A 22,958-nucleotide genomic window follows, 5' to 3' on the forward strand; every position below is an offset into this window, starting at 1 on the left:
TTGCCTCCTAAGAAGAAGGAAAACATGGTAAAAATAATTGTTAATATATGAACGCGGTAAATTGTAATGTCTGCAACGAAATGCTTTAGTTCCAAATACTAGAAATGATAAATATCTTATCATAAAACGATAATTAAGGTGAGAAGATAATGGGAAGTTTATGATGATTTGTCTGCTTCTATTTTAAATCACATCTAAAGCAAAGCTGTCGTAAGATAGAATTTAACGCATATTTTCACAGTCATATTTTCGTGTTTTTGTGTAATCAAATCCATGCCGCGCCTGAATTATTCTATATTGGCAGGGATAAAGATCTTTATTTAACACAAACAATATTTCTCCCTTGTAGCTGTGGGACCACTTATTCTGATACAATATCAATGAATGTAATGTAACTCTGTTCTTGTTTAAAATGTCATACTGCATGTTATTTTGTAGCTCCATTTTAATAAACTCCTATATTTTGAGATCATATTATTATTACGCATTATGTCATTTCCTTGTATAATCAGAACCTTTTGCTTTACAACCAAGACGGAATTTTCCGTATCATTACAAAACACGACGACCAGTTCACAACAAAGAAGGTGGCTTTGAAATATGTGCTGGAGTCACAGTTCTGTGCTTCTCTCAATGGTGTATGAGGACTTCAAAAAATTTAAAATAGTTTAGTTTTAATAGCGAGACTAAAGTTTTATTTAATTATGTAGAAACAAAGTTATTCAATTCCTTATAATAAGTCTTATAAGAAGCTTACTTTCTTATCTGAAGAACCTTTTAATCACTCAGTGCTAAATGAAGCTTACGTCTTACTTGGCAATTATCTACAAAACCTGTTAATTTTAAGCTGTGCTTACTTTAAAGTTTCAATTATGAAAACATAGTTCTTTTATGTAATAGCGAAAATGTACAAGTTCATCAACGTTCGAATTATGGGAATACCTCATTAAACCTAGATATATATTATTTTATTCATATTTAGACGCACTACACACAAATTAAGAGTTATTGGCAACACATTTGACAGTGATCGTCTCAACATATTCCTGAGCTATGAACTTAAACAGAGGCTCCTCATTCAAATAGGTAAAACAGGCTGGAATCAATACCACGCCTTTGCTATTAGGCACTTACGCTACAGACAATTGAAAAATCACATGCAATGTCTTACATACGAAATTTATACCTTTGGTAAAATATTTAGATTATAAAAGGAACAAAAATACACTAGTGGTGTAATGAGTGCGTAAATGCGGTACTCAAAGGGAGAATGCAGGAGAAAATTGAGATAGGAACAAAAATAAAAGAAACCTCCAGAAAGATAATACATTACGTAGGAGGTAGTCGATGTTCTTAAAAAAGCAAAACGCAACGGGTTTCGCCTTCAACCTCCTCCCCCACCCCCTTTCTACCCTTACCCCTTCCTCCCCCTCTATCTATATTTCGCATAAAATTCAAATGTACTTGTTGGATTTTTGAAGCAACCCGTCTGTAATATTTTTCCGTTACAGCTTTTAATGCGTGGATCTGAGGCTGTCTTTTTAGTGCTTTTTTCTTGCGAGAAATCTACCCGTACCTTTTATCTTTTGAAAAGTAAAGTATACCACGCAAATTAACCATTAAAACAACATCTAATGATGTATACAACGCTGCCAATAAACAAGAGGCAAATCATACAGCCCCCATGAAAAAACTCATAAATGACAAAACACGGTGGTCCGGGATAAGGATAAAGCAATTATCCTGATGCAAAATTGTAAAAAGGTTGGCAGTTATGAAAAGCATATTATCTAATAGTTGAAATAAAACGTACCTGTTACAATAGCAACTATGTAACTTCTATAAGCGAGGCATTATAGACATCCACGAACAAACTAAAGTATAGGTCCTCCCTAGTAACTTTGCCCCAGATGAGGCCGTGATCCATTATGATCCATTGTGACAAGATGTAGAACTGCACTTGGAAAGGTGTTCTGGGGGATGAAGCTATCATTGTACCAATTCTTAAGCCTAACAAAAATTAAACACATCTCACATCATATCATTCTATGTCCCTCAGATCTCACCCGCCAGGTTCATGCAAAGATTGATAAAGCCAGAACTGGAATGTTATATACAAGAGGACCATGATGGTCCTGAATCGCTCACCTGTCCCAACATGACCCAGTTTTGAACTGAGTATGACGTCGTTTTTTCTATTATTTGACATAGTGACCTAGTTTTTGAGCTCATGTGACCCAGTTTTGCACCTGACCTAGATATTGTCAAGATAAAAATCCTGACCAGTTTTCATGACGATCCATTGAAAAATATGGCCTCTAGAGAGGTCACAAGATTATCTGACCTACTGACCTAGTTTTTGAAGGCACGTGACCCAGTTTCGAACTTGACCTAGATATCATCAAGGTGAACATTCTGACCAATTTTTATGAAGATCCATTCGAAAGTATGGCCTCTAGAGAGGTCACAAGGTTTTTCTATTTTTAGAACTACTGACCTACTTTTTGACCACAGTTGACCCAGTTTTGAACTTGACCTAGATATCATCAAGGTGAACACTCAGACCAAATTTCATACAGATTCCATGAAAAATATGGCCTCTAGAGAGGTCACAATGTTTTTTTATTATTTGACCTACTGACCTAGTTATTGATGGTAAGTAATCCAGTTTCATACTTGACCTAGATATCATCAAGGTAAATATTCTGACCAATTTTCATGAAGATCCATTCAAAAGTTTGGCCTCACGAGAGGTCACAAGGTTTTTCTATTTTTAGACCTACTGACCTAGTTTTTGACCACAGTTAACCCAGATTCAAACTTGACCTAGATATCATCAAGATAAACATTCAGACCAACATTCATACAGATTTCATGAAAAATATGGCCTCTAGAGAGGTCATAAGGTTGATTATATTATTTAATCTACTGACCTAGTTATTAATGGCACGTGACCCAGTTTCGAACTTGACCTAGATTTTATTAAGATGAACATTCTGACCATCTTTTATGAAGATCCATTCACAAGTATGGCCTCTAGAGATGTCACAAGGTTTTCCTATTTTTAGACCTACTGACCAAGTATTTGACCGCACGTGACCCAGTTTCATACTTGACCTAGATATCATCAAGATAAACATTCAGACCAAATTTTATACAGATCCCATGAAAAATGTGGCCTCTAGAGAGGTCACAAGGTTTTTCTATTATTTGACGTACTGACCTAGTTTTTGAGGCACGTGACCCAGTTTCAAACCTGACCTAGATATCATTAAGGTGAACATTCTGACCAATTTTCATGAAGATCTTTTGAAAAATATGGCCTCTAGAGAGGTCACAATGTTTTTCTATTTTTAGACCTACTGACCTAGTTTTTGACCGCACGTGACCCAGTTTCGAACTTGACCTAGATATCATCATGGTGAACATTCTGACTAATTTTCATAAAGACCCCATGAAAAATGTGACCTCTAGAGTGGTCACAAGCAAAAGTTTACGCACGCACGGACGGACGGACGCACGGACAACAGACGACGGGCGACGGACGCTGCGCGATCACAAAAGCTCACCTTGTCACTTTGAGACAGGTGAGCTAAAAAGTAAATTATTAATCTTGGCGTAAGTAATCCCATTTATGCGACGATCATTTCCTTTGTTTCCAATCAGACTGTTATGAGACCCTTCGTATTCAAGGCATATACTAGTATTTGGACCGAACTAACGATTATAGTGGTTTGAAATAAACATTTCATTTCATAATTAATCTATGCATAAAGTAATAGCTAAATTTCTGAAGGGCAAATACAGAACAATGGAGCAAACAAAATGAGACACACTTCAAACAACCAACCATTAAGACAAATTGAAGTGGTGTCAAGCAACTATAATCTTAAAGTGCTTATTTATATATAATCGGGAAAAAACATCATCTGTGATAAAACCCTCGAAATAGACCACTATGCTAAATTCCAATGCCACTACATCGACCAGTTCCAAATCTCTCGAGAGACCTATCAGGAACTAACAGGGAAGCAAATAAAACAACAGACTTTTAATACATAATTCCCTAACAATGAACAAAAACTAATTTAAAATTTCACCGCGTTACGTAGTATAGAGGAGAACTGTTGTCTTGACACGGAATATCACAAAATCGCACAAGCGTAATCTGTAAGGAATTTAATATTGGTGAGCGATATTGGTGTGTTGAAAATCAGTTCACGCAGGCTTTGAGTTGTCAACGCTCTTTGTTTCGTAAGTTACACGCCAACAACGTTATTGAAATTCAAAATATAGGTTGAAATATCGGGTATTAGAGACGTTTAAAGTAAACGTTTACAGCATTAAAATTTAGTTAAAATATTTAACGTACTACATTTTAAAGTACAAAATGTAATAAGGCTATTTAGAGCAGAGCATTGGAGAATGACTGTTTTTGTGTGTTCACGGTGTACCGCAGAGATAAGAATAACCCGATATCCAATGTCCGGAGACTTTGCATTTGCCACGTGGACAGGTTTCTTCTACGGGGGATTTTCCTGTGTAGCGATGTCGTTTCATTGATGTTCAATTTTGGTACAACCGTTTACAACTTTACAATACAAAACCCATAACTAATTGGAATTATAAATTGCATGTAACTTAGTTACAGAGATAAATTCATTTAACATGTAGCTATATACATTTATATTTTGTAAAAAATATGACGAAAAATGGTAAATTTTATGTGTTAAAAGGAATGAAAATAGTAACTATATGCTAATTGTTTGCAGCTATATACGTGTTACAAAGTTCGTATTTGATGTTTGTGCTTAGATCTCCTACGCGGCAAACGAATTAAATATCATGCATAACTCATTGCAAAAAGTGTTTTGTTGTTTTGCAAGGTATAGTGTCAATACTTACAGTAACTCGGCAAATGCTAAATAATGTAAATCAAGACGCTACAAGTCGGCACAGATGCTTAAAGGCGGTTAGTGATACAGCAGATTTAGCAGTAACATCAGTTATCATTAAATATAACGAGAGGGGTCACTATGATCATAACTTGGGTCATACATAACGCGAATGAATCACTTTTAGTCTGACCCAGTACCCAAAACTTTTTAAAGACCGTAAAAGGAAGGAACGTCACATATAGCCACAGTCTTGATTGGCAGCAATAGCATTATAAACATAAAGCAAACAATCTATGCATGATTGTACGATAAAATATGCCTGATTCGGTATATAGTTTACCCCTTACGATTACAACAAAAAGGATTCGACATCTATTCCACATACACGAAGTATTCCCGTTACAAACGGTAGTAAAAGTAACATTTCAAAAACATAATCAAACAATTATCATAAAACTTCGTGAAGACATGTGTGCACCATGACCAAGTTCTCATCTGTTCAATCCTTACGAGCGAACTTGCTCAGGTATGATTCAGCAGTTATATCATTAAAATATGTCACACACAAATTAAACTCATAGGTCTTAGTCAAATATCAAATTCTTCGCGTACTTTTTATTCAAAAATACTTTGTGAGTTATTTGATTACTAGTTTTAAAACAACTCCTTATAATTTCGTTATGCTCTACTTTTCAGTCGGATTGTGAATTGTAGCAGCCTATGGCCCGAATGCTAAAACATACTTCAGTAGCTACGTACTAGTGATTTATTTATTACGCATCCGAAATCCTGCATTAACTTTATTCACTGATAAAAGTAGGGACATCGATAGAAATTCAAGAGTCAAACAATAACTGATTTACTATGACAGTAGTCATAAAAATGTCATCACTAAAGTGATGCCCTATCACTATCTAAAAACATTACGGAAACAATTTTATGAGACATTGTTGTATTTATATAATCTTACAGATTTTACACATTAACGAATAAACACTGATGGAAGTAAAAGTCCCAGTTCCAAAGAAATTTGCTCGTCGACCTTCAGAGCTGACCCTAGGGTCTCCACCCTCACGTGCGAGGCGATAGCACTGAAAGACATATCCGAAACACGGTCAAAGAGTGTGCCAATATTGATATTGATAGTCTGTACTATAATCAGTAAGTATTTACAGAACACAAATGGATCTAGACTTAACAAATAAAATAAATAAAAAGCAAAAAGCAAAACCAATCATCAAATACTTTTAGGCATATATGTATGTCCTTAATATGGGTACAGAATCATATAGTCATTACAGGAAATGAAAAGGTTGATCACAGAGATTAAACTCGTTCCACAAACGGAGACCAGCACCAACATGCGGTATAAGAAGCCTACATCTTATTGAATTCCAAATCAAGGGCATTTTGTTTTAATTAAATTGAACAGAGATAGCATGCGCTTCGCCCTATCACAAGAAATAAAATGCAAATGCAAATGCAAATGGAAATGCAATTTTACGGTAATGAAACCCGGCATTATTAGAGTGTAAGGCGAATACGGACTAGGCTGGGAGAAAAAGTCATACAAATAACTTGTGCCCACACTGTCTAGAAAGCGACACATTCAACCAAGCATTCTTTTACATTGATAACCAATATATATGAAAGCTGAACATAGAAAAGAATATGACTGTGGACTGCTGAAGATTTCTGCGGTTGAGCAGCAGGTATGCAACCGCTTTTTGAAAACAGAATATCTAAACAGAACATAAATAGGGCTCGTGTAACAGTATAAATTAGCGTATGCTTCCATGTTATATCATACTATCGTTAGCTTGAAATGAATGTACTTTTACTCTGTCATGATTTTAGCAGATATGTAATTATTGAGACTTGTTGCGTACACTCAGGTGAATTTAAGACTGATACTGAAATGAATTGATAAAGTAAATATGATAAAAAAATCATGTATACATTACTTGCACCTTGTGATATTCCATTGTAAAAATAGTATATCAATAAATTTAGACAATTTCATGATTGTGAAATGGGCATCATATAAAAGAGTATGAGTGGCAGTTTCGGTGGTCTTAATGTAATGGTTGTAAAATAAAACATGAAATCTTAATATTTTCCATATATTGTATATAATTAAGACGAAAATATTACAAATATTTTAACAAAACTTCCGCGTCTAGGTCCGCTTTCGTATTAATTAACGTTTTTAAGTCAGTCTTAAATTTTGCTAAAATTTCGTTTTTGCTTTGTATTTCTAAAGTATTCACAACTTGTGCTGACATTTACTATGAATGTACATTTGGAAATTATAAACAGCTCAACAAACTTCCATCGGTACAAATATGCAAGAAAATATTATTAGAAATAGAACAATTTATTTTTAGGTATGTTTATTTCTTGTTTTATATGAACACGCTCTATAGTAACGCTTTTTAAGGTCAGTTACTGTCCAATAAATAAGAGAGTTTTTTTTTTTTGACAAACAAAGAGACATCATATGACTTCAGCCTACAAACTGTTTCATAAAAATAACTGTATATCTACCTTTTGCGCCACATCCCTTTAAGTCATTTTAACAGTACTGGAATTTTCGGAATGTGGCATTTCTATACAAAGTAATGGCACTAAAAACACGCATGCCAGAAAAAATGTAGTTAGAATACTATAAAACTTACATAACTGTATTGTAAACAATGGGAAGAAGATCATAATGATTTATAATTGTTTGAAATAAAGTTAACAAGTAGGTATTACTGAACCAGACAACAACCATATGATGAATGATGCCTTATATTTTACAAACAAAATTTCCTCAGGCATTATATATAGCTTTACAGAGTGTTTTCCTTTTATCTATTCTGTTTTAATCAGCTCAGATGTAATGATTCTGCAGTAAAGATCTTGAATATAACGACTACTGACGCTATTTATAATTAACCTGAGTAAAGTGGATGCATATAAAACAGATGCTCTTAAATTAAACAATCAACATCATAATGAATAAGGTTTTTGCTGCTTTCATTTGTTCATTCTTTGCTTTTCTTGTTTTCGAAGAATGTTTCCTTTACATACTTTTCTGAGTCTTTTCAAACCTCTCTTTTTAAAATTACATCGTAAACTATTTCTAAATTCTTTTATTTGTATTTGTTATCTAAATACTTAATGAATGTTAAGTTTTGTGCCAGATTCGTTTTATAATTAGTAACATAAACATTCAAAAGCCAGACTGTTTTCATGTTATGTTCTCATTGTTCACTTTATGCCAACTACCTATAAAACATACCTTGACAGAGCATTACAAATAAACTTTAATGGACTGTACATAAATATTGTACTTGGGGCGTTTCTTTGAATACATTCCAAACGACATATACCGTATGCAGCGAATTAGAAACATGGTAAATTTAAAGACACATCGTCAAAACATATAAAAACGTCCGCATTTATTTTCCTGGGTTCCCCGGGTTACCAAACGTAAGTAACAAAGGATAAAAAAGTGAAAGTCTGTATATTGTTGAAAACGTTTGCACCTTGCAGGCTTTTCAACTGAAAAAAAACGGAAAATGTAGCTCGAATTCTTAAGATTTTTATCCACTTGTTATTTTCAATATTACTGACTTGATACGTTTTGATTTACTTCGAAAATAAGATCCTGAATGAAAATATATAAATGAGATTTCAACATTGCAAACCGGATTAATTTACTTTGTCAATTTATTGTATTGTTAATGACAATTATTTGCCCATGTACACATACAGTGCTGATTTTATTTTTTTATTCAATTCGGAGAGACTGCATTCTTGGAAATAGTCTATTCCTATTGGATTTTTAATGTATGCAAAAATCCACTTATAAACTTACAGAATGTTTCAAACTTCAAATTTTTCTGAAGATGCAGTAGATGTTTTCAGCTTCGAACTTGCACAAGAACTTGATACAATCATGAAATATCTTCATAATACTGTCGAATAAGTAACTAAGATACATTATTTTGTCAGTCAGTTTAAAAGATTAATCATCTATAATGAAGAAACTTTGTTTTTTATGAAGACGTTGAAGACATTTTTTGTTTATACTAGGTCTGTCTTGAATCTATCTTGAAAGCAAAGAGGTTTGTGTTTGCTTCCAGGAGTGTCTGATAATCAATATGTACATCAGTTGTACAGAAAAGAAATATATCTTGAATATTGAAAAATAAGTTTAAAGCTACAAAGCGTTCAATTCCAATGATATTGTCATTTAGTGATTTTTTGTTAATTTAGATTTATTGATAACTTCTTCTAAAAATAGAAAAAGCTATTAAGATAAAATCTACATAGAAAAAGTTATATGCATTTCTTTTATCGTATCAATACTTTTCACGAAAATTCAGACGCCCATATTTTAATCATGTAAAATGAAAAAGTTTTAAATTATATTCTTTCTTTGCTTGTCAGCTGATAAACATTTCCAGTATCTATCAATCTGAGCTATTGTGGCATTGCTTGTAGGTCTCCGAAGAACATATTGCTAATAAAACCTGGAAATTGCACACAAAAAAAACAAACCCAAAACATTTCAACACTGAATTCAATGGACATTTGCCAATTTTATTTTATTATACATCTATAATCGTGTTCAAGGATGACTAAAGATACATCATGAAAGGAAATAAACTTCATAGTTGTAGTGTTCGGAGTCAAAATTTTATCTAAAAGTTTTACAAATAATATCTATATGAAAATCAAATATGTTTTACAATTACGAAGGAAATGTAAATGAGATTGACTCAGACGTCCTTTGTATGAGAATTTCACCGAAATGAAAACTGACCGTACAGCTGTTTTAGTATTTAAATATGTAAAAGAAATCAAACTGGAATTCATTACAATTTTACATATGAAAGTGATCGATTGCTAATAGAAAACTAGTTTTCATGATTGGATGAAAACAGTTTTTATGGCCATTTATTGTTAGGTTAAACTTTGTGTTTTCTTCAATAAAATGTCACCGACTCTATGGTATATACATCATGAAAACATTAATATTCAGCAAGCAAATATAAGGAAACGTATCATATATGAATTATGTTGTACTCTTTTTAACTACAGCGTACTAGGTTTGTCAACTGTTAAGGTATTGAACGTTAGTTATAAATAACATGCCTGAAGTCGCTGTATATATAAACCAGCTGCTCTTAAATTAAGCTCGTAAATTAAATCGACTTTGTTATACGCCGGCTTATAGTACAGCACTAATCTTTTCTGTGCTAAACTTATTTTTGATGTCATGTTATTAACTTTCTTGGAGGTCAGTAGCCAAAAGTATTGAACAAAGATCCCTTTGTCATTCGAACCTCGGGCAACAGTTTTGATTATAGACCGACAAGCCATTCAGTAAGTAAATAATTACAAAATGTATGTTGAAAAATGATTCACTGTTTCGGTTTAATCATTTATCCAGAACCTATTTTGATGCAATTCACTTTTGCCATCCTCTCAATTTCAGATTCCTGTAGCTTTTAATACAGTCACTTCTATACCGTTTTGCTATTCTCAATTCATTCGTCAGCCATGTGATAGTCTTTGACGAAACTACATACTGCTAATGAAATTGTTATCATAATTTACGTCCGCGAAACCATCATTCATTCATCAATCTAACAAACAATTTGTTATGATATAATATATAAAGGTTTCCTCTTAAAATGCAGACTTGGTTTGATTGAGTTTGTCTATTAGCCAGTCGTGTAAATTGCGGTATGTGAATCTATTACGACACAATCTTGTCACATATGGGAGTCATGATATCAGTGGGTAGTTAGTCAAAACTACAAATCTATTCATTATTTGCTAAAAATTACTTACATTAAAGTTGACAAGTTCCAATACAATGAGCGATACTGTACACATAAATCAATTAGAGACAGAGAAGTTTTAGCTCGACTATAAGAAGAACATTTAGAGCTATCCTACTCGACCCTCTTGTTTTAAATGCATTCCTTTTATCAGTTCAAATGCACTGACCCTAAAGTGTGTAAAGGTTTTACATACAACAGCTACTTATCTTAAACATGTGATTAAAAATTGTATATAAAGCAGATGATGTCAATTTGAACAATCTGCTTCCAAATATTTATGGTATTGAATGAGGACTTTCTTTCATTTGTCTCTTGTAACAGTGCTTCATCCAAATTAAAAAAAACAAAACATACTACCGGAGAACATTATTGCGTCGTCAAATGTATTTAAATAAACATACGTTCAAAAACAATCTATATTTTTTATGAGAAATACTTGTGTTCCGGATCTGACATTACGGTATTCTTTTTGTTCACGTACGTTTCTATATTTTGTTAAATATAAAATATTTCATATTTATTATAATAATGTTTGAATCGTCCATGTAACGTCACATCCTTTTGACGGTACGTTACTTCTGTTTTACCTATTTATCTTGCAAAAGGAATAGCGCCGTGACGTCTATACAATAAACTGAAAAAATATTGTTTATGGTAATCTTTATTGCATCAGTTTCTACTTCTCTAAAGTACATGATTAATCAATTAAATATATATTGTGTTTAACTTAGTACTTAATAAGCCGAGAAACAATCTAAGATGGAGTCGAGGGAAAAGTAATTCTGACATTGGATTTGCTGGAATATATGTTTCGGCTCCAACATATCAAAAACGCTGGCTAACATACTCTGGTCCCGGGTAAGATTTTAAAACAGAAAATTCCATAACCGTATTGTTTCCTGTAACTTTGCTTTTAAATAATATTTACAGTTACGTAATAGGGTTAGTAAATTAATCATTACATAGTACTTTTTGTTTATTAATTAAGAACACCATTTTCTGATCCAGTATGTGTTAAGTGATTGCGTATAAAGCTGATGCTGTCCAGTATCAACTTTTCAAGATATGTATACATTTTCATCTAAAAAAACACAGCACCATTTCCATAGCCATTTAGACATTAAGCACTGCTGAAGAAGGGAATAAGATTGATTTCGAAGTATTAAAACTATGGTTAAATTCTGATTGCGTTATGTTACATCATCCGGAGTCAATATAAAATTATGAACAATGACGAGGGAGGAGGGGGCAACATCTTTTTAAGATGGTTATATACGTATTTATACTTGTGGTACTGAAAATATCATACTGATAACTTTATCCTATAAAATAACTAAAATTCATCCATATATATATCTACTATTTCCCTTTTTCTGTAACTGGAAATGGTAAAAAAAATGTAGAGTAATAGAAGAAATGCTAAGAATAGGAGATATATATTCTGAAACCATTAATTGCCCCTGGGGACTACATTTTTTTCCAGACTGCGTTATTCAATGGAATTTATTTCCAGCTAACAAATAAGACTCCCATATATTCTATTTATGAAATTTGAAATCTACGAACTCATGCCTCATGAATTACATTCAGGTTCAATCCACGAAATATGCCAATGAAATTAAAGAGTTCGCAGTATATGATGATTTGCCTATTTTTATCTTGTATCATATCTAAGGCAATATAATCAGGATAATCAGAATGCATTACGATAAGAGATAAGGTACATAATTATTGATCGAAATTATATGACGGAAGGAGAAAATATATTGATGTGAAAATTGAAACATGCAAACTTTATGTAATAATTAAAACGTTCTGCTAGTGTTTTGTGAATGTTTGTTGCAGAAGAATAATAAAATAGCAAAAATAGATAATTTTGAGTTAATACTCATTGACTCAATTTTTAATCATGTATTTACATGCTGCCCTTTATATGGTGCATTTATACCTCGTTCATAGTGCAAGAACTTAATAAACTGCAAAATTCCAAAGAATCCAAATACTTCGAAAATAAGAAAGGGAAGAGACAGAGATAGTGATATTTCTATGAAATTGTGAGGAATTTGCAGACTGTTAAATGATATGAAATAATTTGTTTACCAAAGAAAAACCACAAGCACGCGCTATCTGAAATCTGATTTGATTTGTCTATGGGTTTGGGAAGGCAAAACTGAGGAAAATATTATAATCAACGAAAGCTGAACAAAAGTCATTTTTGCAAAAGTAGCAGATGCTGTAAAATCAAATAATCAGCTTCCCAAAATTTATAAAAAAATATGAGTGAGAAATTTGTTTCTTTTGTTGTCTCTTCTAACAATATTTTTTCCACGATTCAAAGCATATTGCTTATCTTTAGTTGCTTTCAATACCATCTGTTCTTAATTACATCACTCCTCTTGTATACATTATTGTACCTGTTGACATGTCAGGTACGTCACTTAATTTTTCAATAAATGACGTCTACTTTAAGATCTTTTTTAAATTTTGAAATACTTATGCCTACTGTTTATTCATAAAACTTTTTACTAATAATTATCTCTTTTTTTATAATCAGCTGCCCTGATCGGCTTTTAATCAGCAGCCTCTGCACTGTTTTTTTTTCCGTATTATTACGTTATATTGGTTATGTAACCACTACCCACTTTGATTACAAAGTCTCTGAATGCGATTTCAGCATTTTCTGGTTGCTATGAAAATCCATTCTCTCTTTTAGCTGAAGAATGCCATAATAGCATACGAGAATACATTGTCTCACGGTAATTGCCGACTGTCATTACGGACCGACTACCTTAACTACAATGCCAATATTACTAATATTTAATAACCCACACAAACATGTTCACATTGTCTTTTTATATATCAGTGATTTAGATATAGCCGACGCATATTTTTGTACAAGAATCATTAACCGAAGCTTGAAATTACAGTTAGGAATTTAAAAGCCAATCACAGCTGCCAACGTTATGATAATGTTTTGTTTTTTCTCTAATAAACTGGACTACTATGTATTAGGGAACAAGCTTTGATAGGAATTTCTCTGTTTGTAGATTTATTACGGCTTATTATGTCTCAGCTCTTCGTAGCCATTCTTTGCATAGTTTGCCTTATTATTTAGTAACAAAGAGAATCACCAGGAAAATCTTATTTCAGCTATACTAACTCGTTAAGCTCATATCAAAGAAAACGAACTGAAGATTGCAGATTTCTAGTGCACGTTTATTTTAGCGTCATTTCCCAAGGCAATCAATGTGATGATAACATGAAGTATTAATTTGGATGGAATTTCATGAATAAAGCAATGCCTGGCGTCACCTTTGAAAAAACTGTAGTATAAAGACGAAGTACTAAGTCTATTTGACAGTTCCGTTATGCGTTGTTTTCTCTACTTATTTCAGCTATCAGACATGATATATGCTGTGTTCATTTCTTTAAACATTAGCTCACACAGAAATTCAGCAAATGATGTGTTTATATATGACAACCCACATACTTTTATTCTGATATTATCCAAAGATAAGTTCATATTCATTCACTGCTGAGAATAATGACATAAAACGTTACATGAGCGACTATAAATATCTCTCTCAGAATTACTCACTCAGGTTCTGTTTTCTGACATTATTTTCAGCAGTTCCACCGCGTTGGCTTTGGTTTGAATGCGATACTTGTAAATATTGTATAATACGCATTTTTCCCAGTATTTTTCTGAAAAGATGCACAGACGTATAAATAAAAGTTCAGAGTTTCGGTACATTTCGACATCAAATGTTTTAAAGAAAGTCTGTGCCTTACGAAAATCCTTTAAGAAGATTTTCTTGCATCACGAACATTTTCGAAATGTAATAAGTTTGTATGGTTTCAAATCTGATATAAATCAAAATATACGCTGAATTTGAGAAACAATTACAAGTTTATTTATACCTATGGGCAATAAATTTAGCAGGTAGTAAATATGTTATGTATTACACTGTTTAAACCGACCAGACACATATGCCGGGGTATCTAAAAGGGAGTCTGTATCGTTTTTGGTAGTTTTATAGCAAATATATAACAATAAAGATATTGAAAGTTATAAATCCGACGTTAATTATAACCAACCTGCTTAAAGTAGATGTAATGAAACAAGTGATCATATATTAAACTATCAACTACAAGTGTAAAGATGTAAAAATTATCATATTATTACGTTGTGTCATATTTTCAATACATAATTTAAATTATTCCGCCGTTCATTTCACGGTAATATCATTTTCAAGCTCTCATTTTAACACAAATTTGAATAATTAGGAAAAAATTTCATTAAAGTTGTATTTCATTGCAACGAGACTTTGTTTCAGCTCTGTTAATCAAAAATTCAATTGTCATTATCATCTGATAAACATGTTTTAAAGCTATAAACACATGCACCCTGCTCGGAACAGCTTCTGATCACGGAGTTTATTTTGTTCTGTCCGATTCATATTTACCTTTGTCACACTATTCTGTTACTTAATACTGTACAGACATTATTTGCCAACAATAACGGTGCATACATAAGTACATTTGCGGTTGCTTTTATGTGTTACACGAGGTCGTCTACTTCACACAGTTTCTTATGTGCAGGAGTTGTAAAACACAAAGCCTGTATTCTTTGTTCATGATCGCGTAGATAAACGACCTAATCACACTATTGAAAAAATAGCTCCTTAGGAACACGTGATAAACAATTAAAGGCGTCCTTGATAGTTTTCCGGGAATATCTGGATTGGCATACCTTATTGTAACAATGATCAGAAATGGTAGATAACTTAACATAAATGTGAACGTTACCATTCTCAATATTAAGGTATTTCGTTTTAAGTTTAAGGATATCTCTTTCAAATCCAATTTCATTTTAAGTTTCAAGTCATTATGTTATTTTGTACTAAAGTTATATCCAGAAAGCGAAGATTGTCAAAAATCTTTAAGTATGAAAGGGGCATAATTCTGTCAAAAATTAGAGTTATGGGGATTGTAACCACATATGCAGATGATGATAATAAAGAAATATTTTTAATTTCAAGTCATTATCTTTTAAAGTACCAAAGATATGTCTATAAACGAAGCTTTCGAAAAAATCTAACATGAAAATAATTCCAAGTATAATAACTTGGTGACACTGACCTTGGGTATAATGGGCCCAGTCCCTGCACATACTTTGGTTGTATGCTGGACAATGTTTATTTGAAATTACAGTAAGATATAAGCAATAGTAACAAAGATATAATAGAAAAACAAAGGTTGCCGAAAAACTTTAACCTTAAAAATAACCTATTTATAACACCTTGGTGACCTTGACCTTATGTATAATAGGCCCAGCCCCTGCACATACTTTGTTTGTATGCTTGATATGTTTATGTGAACTTACAGTAAGATATAAGCAATAGTAACACAGATATGACAGAAAAGCAAAGGTTGCCGAAAAACTTTAACCTTAAAAATAACCTAAGTATAACACCTTGGTGACCTTGACCTTGGGTATAACGGGCCCAATCCCTGCACATACTTTGTTTGCATGCTGAACAATGTTAATGTGAAGTTACAGTAAGATATAAGCAATAGCAACAAAGAAAAACAAAGGTTAAAACAACTTTAACCAAGAAAGCTCACGCCGACGCCGGGGCGAGACGAATAGCACCCCTATTCTCCGAATAGTGGAGCTAAAATGAGTGAGATAATTGTTTCTTTTGTTGCCTCTTCTAACAATATTTTTCCAAAACTGAAATCATATTGCTTATCTTTGATGCATTTCAATACCACATGTTCTTAATTACATGTACATCACTCCTCTTGTGTACATTATTGTACCTGATGACATGCCAGTTACTTCAGTTAATTTTTCAAATACATGACATCTACTTTGAGATCTATTTAAAATTTTGAATTTCTTATGCATACTATATATTGATAAAATAGTATTAATAAATATCAGTTTTTTTTTTTTTTTTTTTTTTTTTTTTTTTTTTTTAAATCTGTACTGTTTTCTGTATTGTTGCGTAATTGATTGTGAACCACTAGATACAGGTAGTGTCATTACAGACATTTTCCGTTACGAATGCGTGTCCGGCATTTTGTGGTTGTTATGAAAATCCATTCTCTTTTATAGCCGAAGAATGCCCATAATAGCATACGAGAATATATTGTCCTCAAAAAAATTAATCACTTAAACAAAAATGTGTACACTGTCAATATTTTATGCCAGTGGTTTAGACATAGTCGACCAACATATGTATCGAAACTTTAAATTTTAGTCAGGAATTTAAAAGCTAATTACAGCTGCCAACATGTCCATATACACATTACAATAATGTTTTGTTCTAGTTTATTGGACTACTATTTTAATGGAACAGGCTTTGATTGGCATTTCTCTGTTTGTAGATTTATTACGTATTATTATTTCTCGGCTCTTCGTAGCCATGCTCTGCATAGTTTGCTTGATGAGAATCACTAAGAAAATCTTATTTATAGCTATACTAACTCGTTAAGCTCATATCAAAGAAAACGAAATGAAGATTGCAGATTTCTAGTGCACGTTTATTTTAGCGTCATTTCCCAAGGCAATCAATGTGATGATAACAAGAAGTATTAATTTGCATGGAATGTCATGCATAAAGCAAAGCCTGGCGTCACCTTTGAAGAAAACTGTAGTATAATCACAAGTATGAAGTCTATTTGACAGTTCTGTTCTGCGTTTTCTCTCTCTCCAGATTCCAACTAACAGACATGATATATGCTGTGTTCTTTTCTTTCAACATTAGCTCACACAGAAATTCAGTAAATGATGTTTTATATATGACAACCCACATACTTTTATTCTGCTATTGTCCAAAGATGTTCATAATCATTCACTGCTGGGAATAATGACAGAGAAAGTTACATGGGCGACTATAAATATCTCTCTCCGAGTTACTCACTCAGGTTCCGTTTTCTGACATTACTTTCAGCAGTTGCACTGCGTTTGCTTTGGTTTGAAGGCGATACTTGTAAATATTGTATAAGACGCATTTTCCTGAAAAGATGCACAGACGTATAAATTAAAGTTCAGATTTTCGGTACATTTCGACATCAAATGTTTTAAATGAAGTTTGTACCTTACGAAAATCCTTTAAGATGATTTTCTTGCATCACGAAAATTTTCAAAATGTAATAAGTTTGTATGTTTCAAATCTAATATAAATCAAAATTTATGTTGAATTTGAGAAACAATTACAAGTTTATTCATATCTCTTGGCAATAACTTTAGCAGGTAGTAAATATGTATGTATTACACTATTGAAACCGATCAGACACATATGCCGGGGTATCTAAAAGGGAGTCTGCATCGTTTTTGATAGTTTTACAGCAAATATATAACAATAAAGATATTGAAAACGTTAATTATAACCAACCTGCTTAAAGCAGATGTAATCAAACAGGTGTTCATATATTAAACTATCAATTACAATAATTGTAATGATGTAAAAAAATATCATATTATTACGTTGTTTTATATTTTCAATATATTTAATAATTTAATATTAAATTATTGCGTATAAATCACTAATCCGAAAACGATAATAAAACATTATTCCAACATGTACAACACTTCATCAAAACAACAGCACATTTTGGAAATGATAGAATTTAGGACAGAATAATAGATATTCTGAACATCGCTGTTTACAAACAAAAACAATGTTTGGTTGTGCTGATTGCACTTTAGGCGGACAGGGGACATTTATGGATTACATATTTTTCTTAATTTAGGTTTTTCTTCTTTTTCATTTTTTTGTGTTTCTTTTTTTTTTTTTTTGAAACAATTTAACTTTTGTATTTATTTAAATTCTCTAAATCATTTACATTACTATGACATACAAAGAAAATGATGCTCATTTTGTTAAATTTAATGTGACAGATGGGACGGGCCAACCTCTAATGTTGGTTAAATTTGTGGCCCAACCCTTTTGCTTTTATGTAAGTTGAATTTTAATCATACTGTCATTAATTTGTTAAAATAAGCATGCCTTTTTCATTGTATGATTTGTGTATTTGTATTTAAGTTAGAAGCAATAAAATATGATTAAATCAAATTATTGCGTCGCTTTCCAATATAGTTTGTTTCACGGCAATACCATTTTCAAGCTATCATTTTAACACAAATTTGAAAAATTAGGAAAAACTGTCATTAAAATTGTATTTTATTGCAACGAGACTTTGTTTCAGCTCTGTTAATCAAACATTCAATTGTCATTATCATCTGATGATTATGTTTTAAAGGTGTAGTATACCTGCAAACTGTCTATGAATTATTAACAAATGTATCCTGCTCGGAACAGCTGTCATATTCGATATTCTTCTCACGGTGTTAGTTGTAACCTTTGCCACAATAGTCAGTTACTTAATACTGTACAGACATTATTTGCCAACAATAACGGTGCAACATACATAAGTACACTTGCGGTTGATTTTATATGTTACACCAGGTCGTCTACTTCACAAGTTTCTTATATGTTACACCAGGTCGTCTACTTCACAAAGTTTCTTATATTTTACACCAGGTCGTCTACTTCACACAGTTTCTTATATGTTACACCAGGTCGTCTACTTCACACAGTTTCGTATGTGTAGGAGTTGTAAAACACAAAGTCTGTATTCTTTGTTCATGATCGCGTAGATAAACGGCCTTATCACACTATTGAAAAAATAGCTCCTTAGGAACACGTGATAAGCAATTAATGGAGTCCGGGATAGCTTTCCGGGAATATCTGGATTGGCATACCTTATTGTAACAATGATCAGAAATGGTAGGTAACTTAAAATAAATGTGAACGTTACCATTCTCATTATTAAGGTGTTTCGTTTTAAGGATATCTCTTTCAAATCCAATTTCTTTGGTTTTTCTATACACGTAGAATACAACTGGGCACCATCCATACTGATGCTACGAGGTAAAAGAGGATGAGAAAACAAAGCCGAGTTCGAAGATTCAGTTGAACTCCTGTTAGCGTTAGGCTGTGATAATTGTCGTTTGGAAGTTAGTGATGTTTTATGATGGCGCGTGACGTTATTAGATTGTTCATTGCTAGGGAGATCCTTCTGCTTTTCTTTTGTGTGCAGATCTACTTTTTGGTCAGCCGTTGAATACGCACACGAGTTGTAGATATTGTTCATGCTTTTACTAAAATTCGTGTCATTACTTTTTCCTGACGTGTCCTGTGCATTGAAAGTTCCCCTCTGGTGTGTTATAATCGGCATAGCACCTGCCATCTCACTCTCGGTAGATAAAGTGGAGAATCTAGTATGTTCACTAACCGTGGAGATTCTTACAGGTCTCGAGTTAAAATTTTCAGCACTAATTGACTCCGTCCTTCGGCCGCATAAAACTGATCCAGTAATAGCTGACAAGAGTCCCCGTTTAAACAATCCCGATTTGTTTCCAGTATTTTCGAGATCAGTATGCGAAGATATATACAATTTCTTTCCTATTATTATATACGTAACTGTCAAAGCGGTGAAAATAATTACATGTCCAACGAATAAAAATCCCTGAAATGCGTACGTTAAAGTTGGGTTTTCGTGGTAGTAATAATTTGTAACCAAACACGTTTTTCCTTGAACGAAAACGCTGCTATTTTCTATAGTCGTATTTGGTTGTGGTACAGGAATTCTAAACACGAACGTGCCGTATATTATTACAGATGGCCACTGGGTCAGTAATCCTAACAGCACAGCACCTATGCACGTTTTTTTCGCATATTGCTTACCCAGTGTCATTCTCTTTAGAGGCCGACAAACCATAAGGTAGCGGTCAAATGCTACAGCCACTAGGAGGAATGAGTATGAAGCTGTTGTTATGTATGAAATACAACGCGCTACTTTACAGAATATATCAAAGTCGAAAGAGAAAGGTTTCGACAGAACTGCGACTTCAATTGGCATATTGACAGAGCAGTTGATTATATCCAAGACCGCGAGTGTAATGATGAAAACAGACGTTTTGTTTCGTTTCCATTTCACACTGAATATATAAAAAACAATGCTATTACCTATCAATCCGATGAATATATACACACTGATAATTATCAGAGGATAGACAAGTATTCCAAAGAATGATTTTTGTGCTATTTCGAATATAGGACCACTTGTAATAATTGTTTGATTTTTGTCTTGAACTAATTCATCCAAATATTGAAATCCTAGATTAGAATTGTTAGACGTGTCTGTGAGATCTTCTGTGCTCATTCTTGTATTTGTAGTCATTCATCTAGAAGCAATCGGATATTCCATTCAACTATTTGTATCCAAAATATAGCCATTCAGTGCTATCATTGTGTTCTGCAACTTAAAAATGTTACAAAACAATTAACAAAAAATATATAGCGTGTTTTTTTCATTGATGTCACTTTGGCCTCTTTGTAACGAACAATTATTAATACATTTTAGTTCCAGTGTTCATCTGTTTTTACAAGACACGATATCCGTCGTTCAACTGGCTAAGAGTAACATATCATCCATTGTATCCTCCTTCGCCGCTTACTCTTGTCACACTTTCAGATGCGACTTTTCTCCTGTATGATCAGTTATCGGAAAACAGTTCCATTCCGTGTTATAAAATGATCGGCCGATGTCAGGTAGAAGTTTCAAAGCCTAGCATAATAAACTAGATCATTCTTCCGTATCATTTATTATGGCAGGAAAAAATCAGCTCTTTAAGTACATATACATGAGTAATACCACAGACACTTAACCTCTTAACATTGTACAACCAACTGCATGTTATAAATTCATTGCGATAAATGTAACTCAATCTTAATTTTTTTTTTTTTATAAAAAACACCATTAACAAGAAACTGAGCACAGCTTTTTTTTTGGGCACAAATTTTTTTAAATTATTATCCAATCTCACTATAAGATTCCGATGACGAGCAAATCCAAGTTAATTACATATTCCAATTTCATCGTTAAAAAACGTTAGTTCCCTTCCCTTCACTTCACATTATCGGGAGAAAGACCGCAGCACAGCCGGGAAATAAAGCATATTCCTACCACATAGTGACATTTTTCCACTCGTCTTTATCTCAAAACAGTGAATGGTTTCTCGACATAATGTTTGTTGATGCTACCAGACTTGGATTAATGTATGTATATCTTTAGAATTTGAAAGAGCAATCAGCCAACCTACAAGTTGATGATCTTTTCTGATGATAGTGTGAGCTATAGCAAGATATTGACGGTATTTACCTGTAGTTACGTAAGGTATAAGCAATACTTTGCCAGCAAGACGCTATCTCAGTTTATTTTAAAGATTTTGCATTTACTTTCAAGCGGTAAAATACAGTTATAAATTAACCAATAAAAGCTTTAAACATTTTGCTTTCTTTTTACCATAAAGTATTTATTGATTTTGTAATAAAGGCGCGATATTAACAAACAAACTTTATTGATATCATACTTAATCTTAGATTCTCTTTATATGGTGAATACTGACAGGAAAAGAGAAGGAAATCAATTTGACATCAGTAAACACCTATCAACATTTTTATTTGCTTTAATTCAAAAGATGCTGAACTTAACATTCACTGCTCGAAGACTCTATAAAAATGATAGAACACTTTTATAATATATTTCCTTTTGCAAACTGACTGAGTAGTCGTGTCATTTAATCATTTAATGTCAATATAAGTCTGTTTTTTTGTTTGTTTTTTGTTGTTGTTTTTTTAAGTGTTTTATTTAACGTGGGTAGTCGACGGAAGTCCCCACCTGGAATGGATGGCACAACTTATTTCCAGTCGAGCCCACGGTAGGCGTCATATTTACCTCCCCATCATCCTGTCTAGGCCGATACTGCTGGAAATAGTACACATTAAATAAATCACTCAGCGCTAGTCGGGATATCAGCCGCGACCGGGAATCGAATCCGGACCGCTGGCATTGTAGCCAAACCTGCTAACAACTGCACCACTGACTCCCTTTGGTTATAATTTCTGAATGATTTTTAAATTCATGTATCGAGTGCACCTCCCGTAACAAGCAGTATGAGAATGTATGATCATGACGCGATTACACAATGAAAAAGTATGATAGTTAGTCGCAACTTATATCCTTAAATAGTATGTTCACATGATTGTGCCTTAACAATTTCGCATTTGTATGCCACGATCTCATTTCGTTCACGACATACTAAATAGGTAATACAAAATGAAAGGAGTGTTTACTGTTG

The 22,958-nt window shown here is 32.9% G+C and overlaps 1 protein-coding gene across 1 annotated transcript; it reads right to left on the bottom strand.

The window, feature by feature from the left end:
- Window positions 1-18,922: 18,922 nt before the first annotated feature.
- Window positions 18,923-22,408, bottom strand: LOC128549796 (G-protein coupled receptor 39-like). Its single transcript, XM_053527445.1, has one exon. It carries the CDS (start codon window positions 20,996-20,998, stop codon window positions 19,340-19,342), a length of 1,659 nt encoding a protein of 552 aa, XP_053383420.1. The 5' UTR covers window positions 20,999-22,408; the 3' UTR covers window positions 18,923-19,339.
- Between the last annotated feature and the right edge of the window lie 550 nt (window positions 22,409-22,958).

This window comes from Mercenaria mercenaria, chromosome 16 (assembly GCF_021730395.1).
Source record: "Mercenaria mercenaria strain notata chromosome 16, MADL_Memer_1, whole genome shotgun sequence".
NCBI lineage: Eukaryota > Metazoa > Mollusca > Bivalvia > Venerida > Veneridae > Mercenaria > Mercenaria mercenaria.

Excerpts from the sequence above, each read along its gene's own strand:
- LOC128549796 (XM_053527445.1), bottom strand. The coding sequence starts at position 20,998 with ATGACTACAAATACAAGAATGAGCACAGAAGATCTCACAGACACGTCT.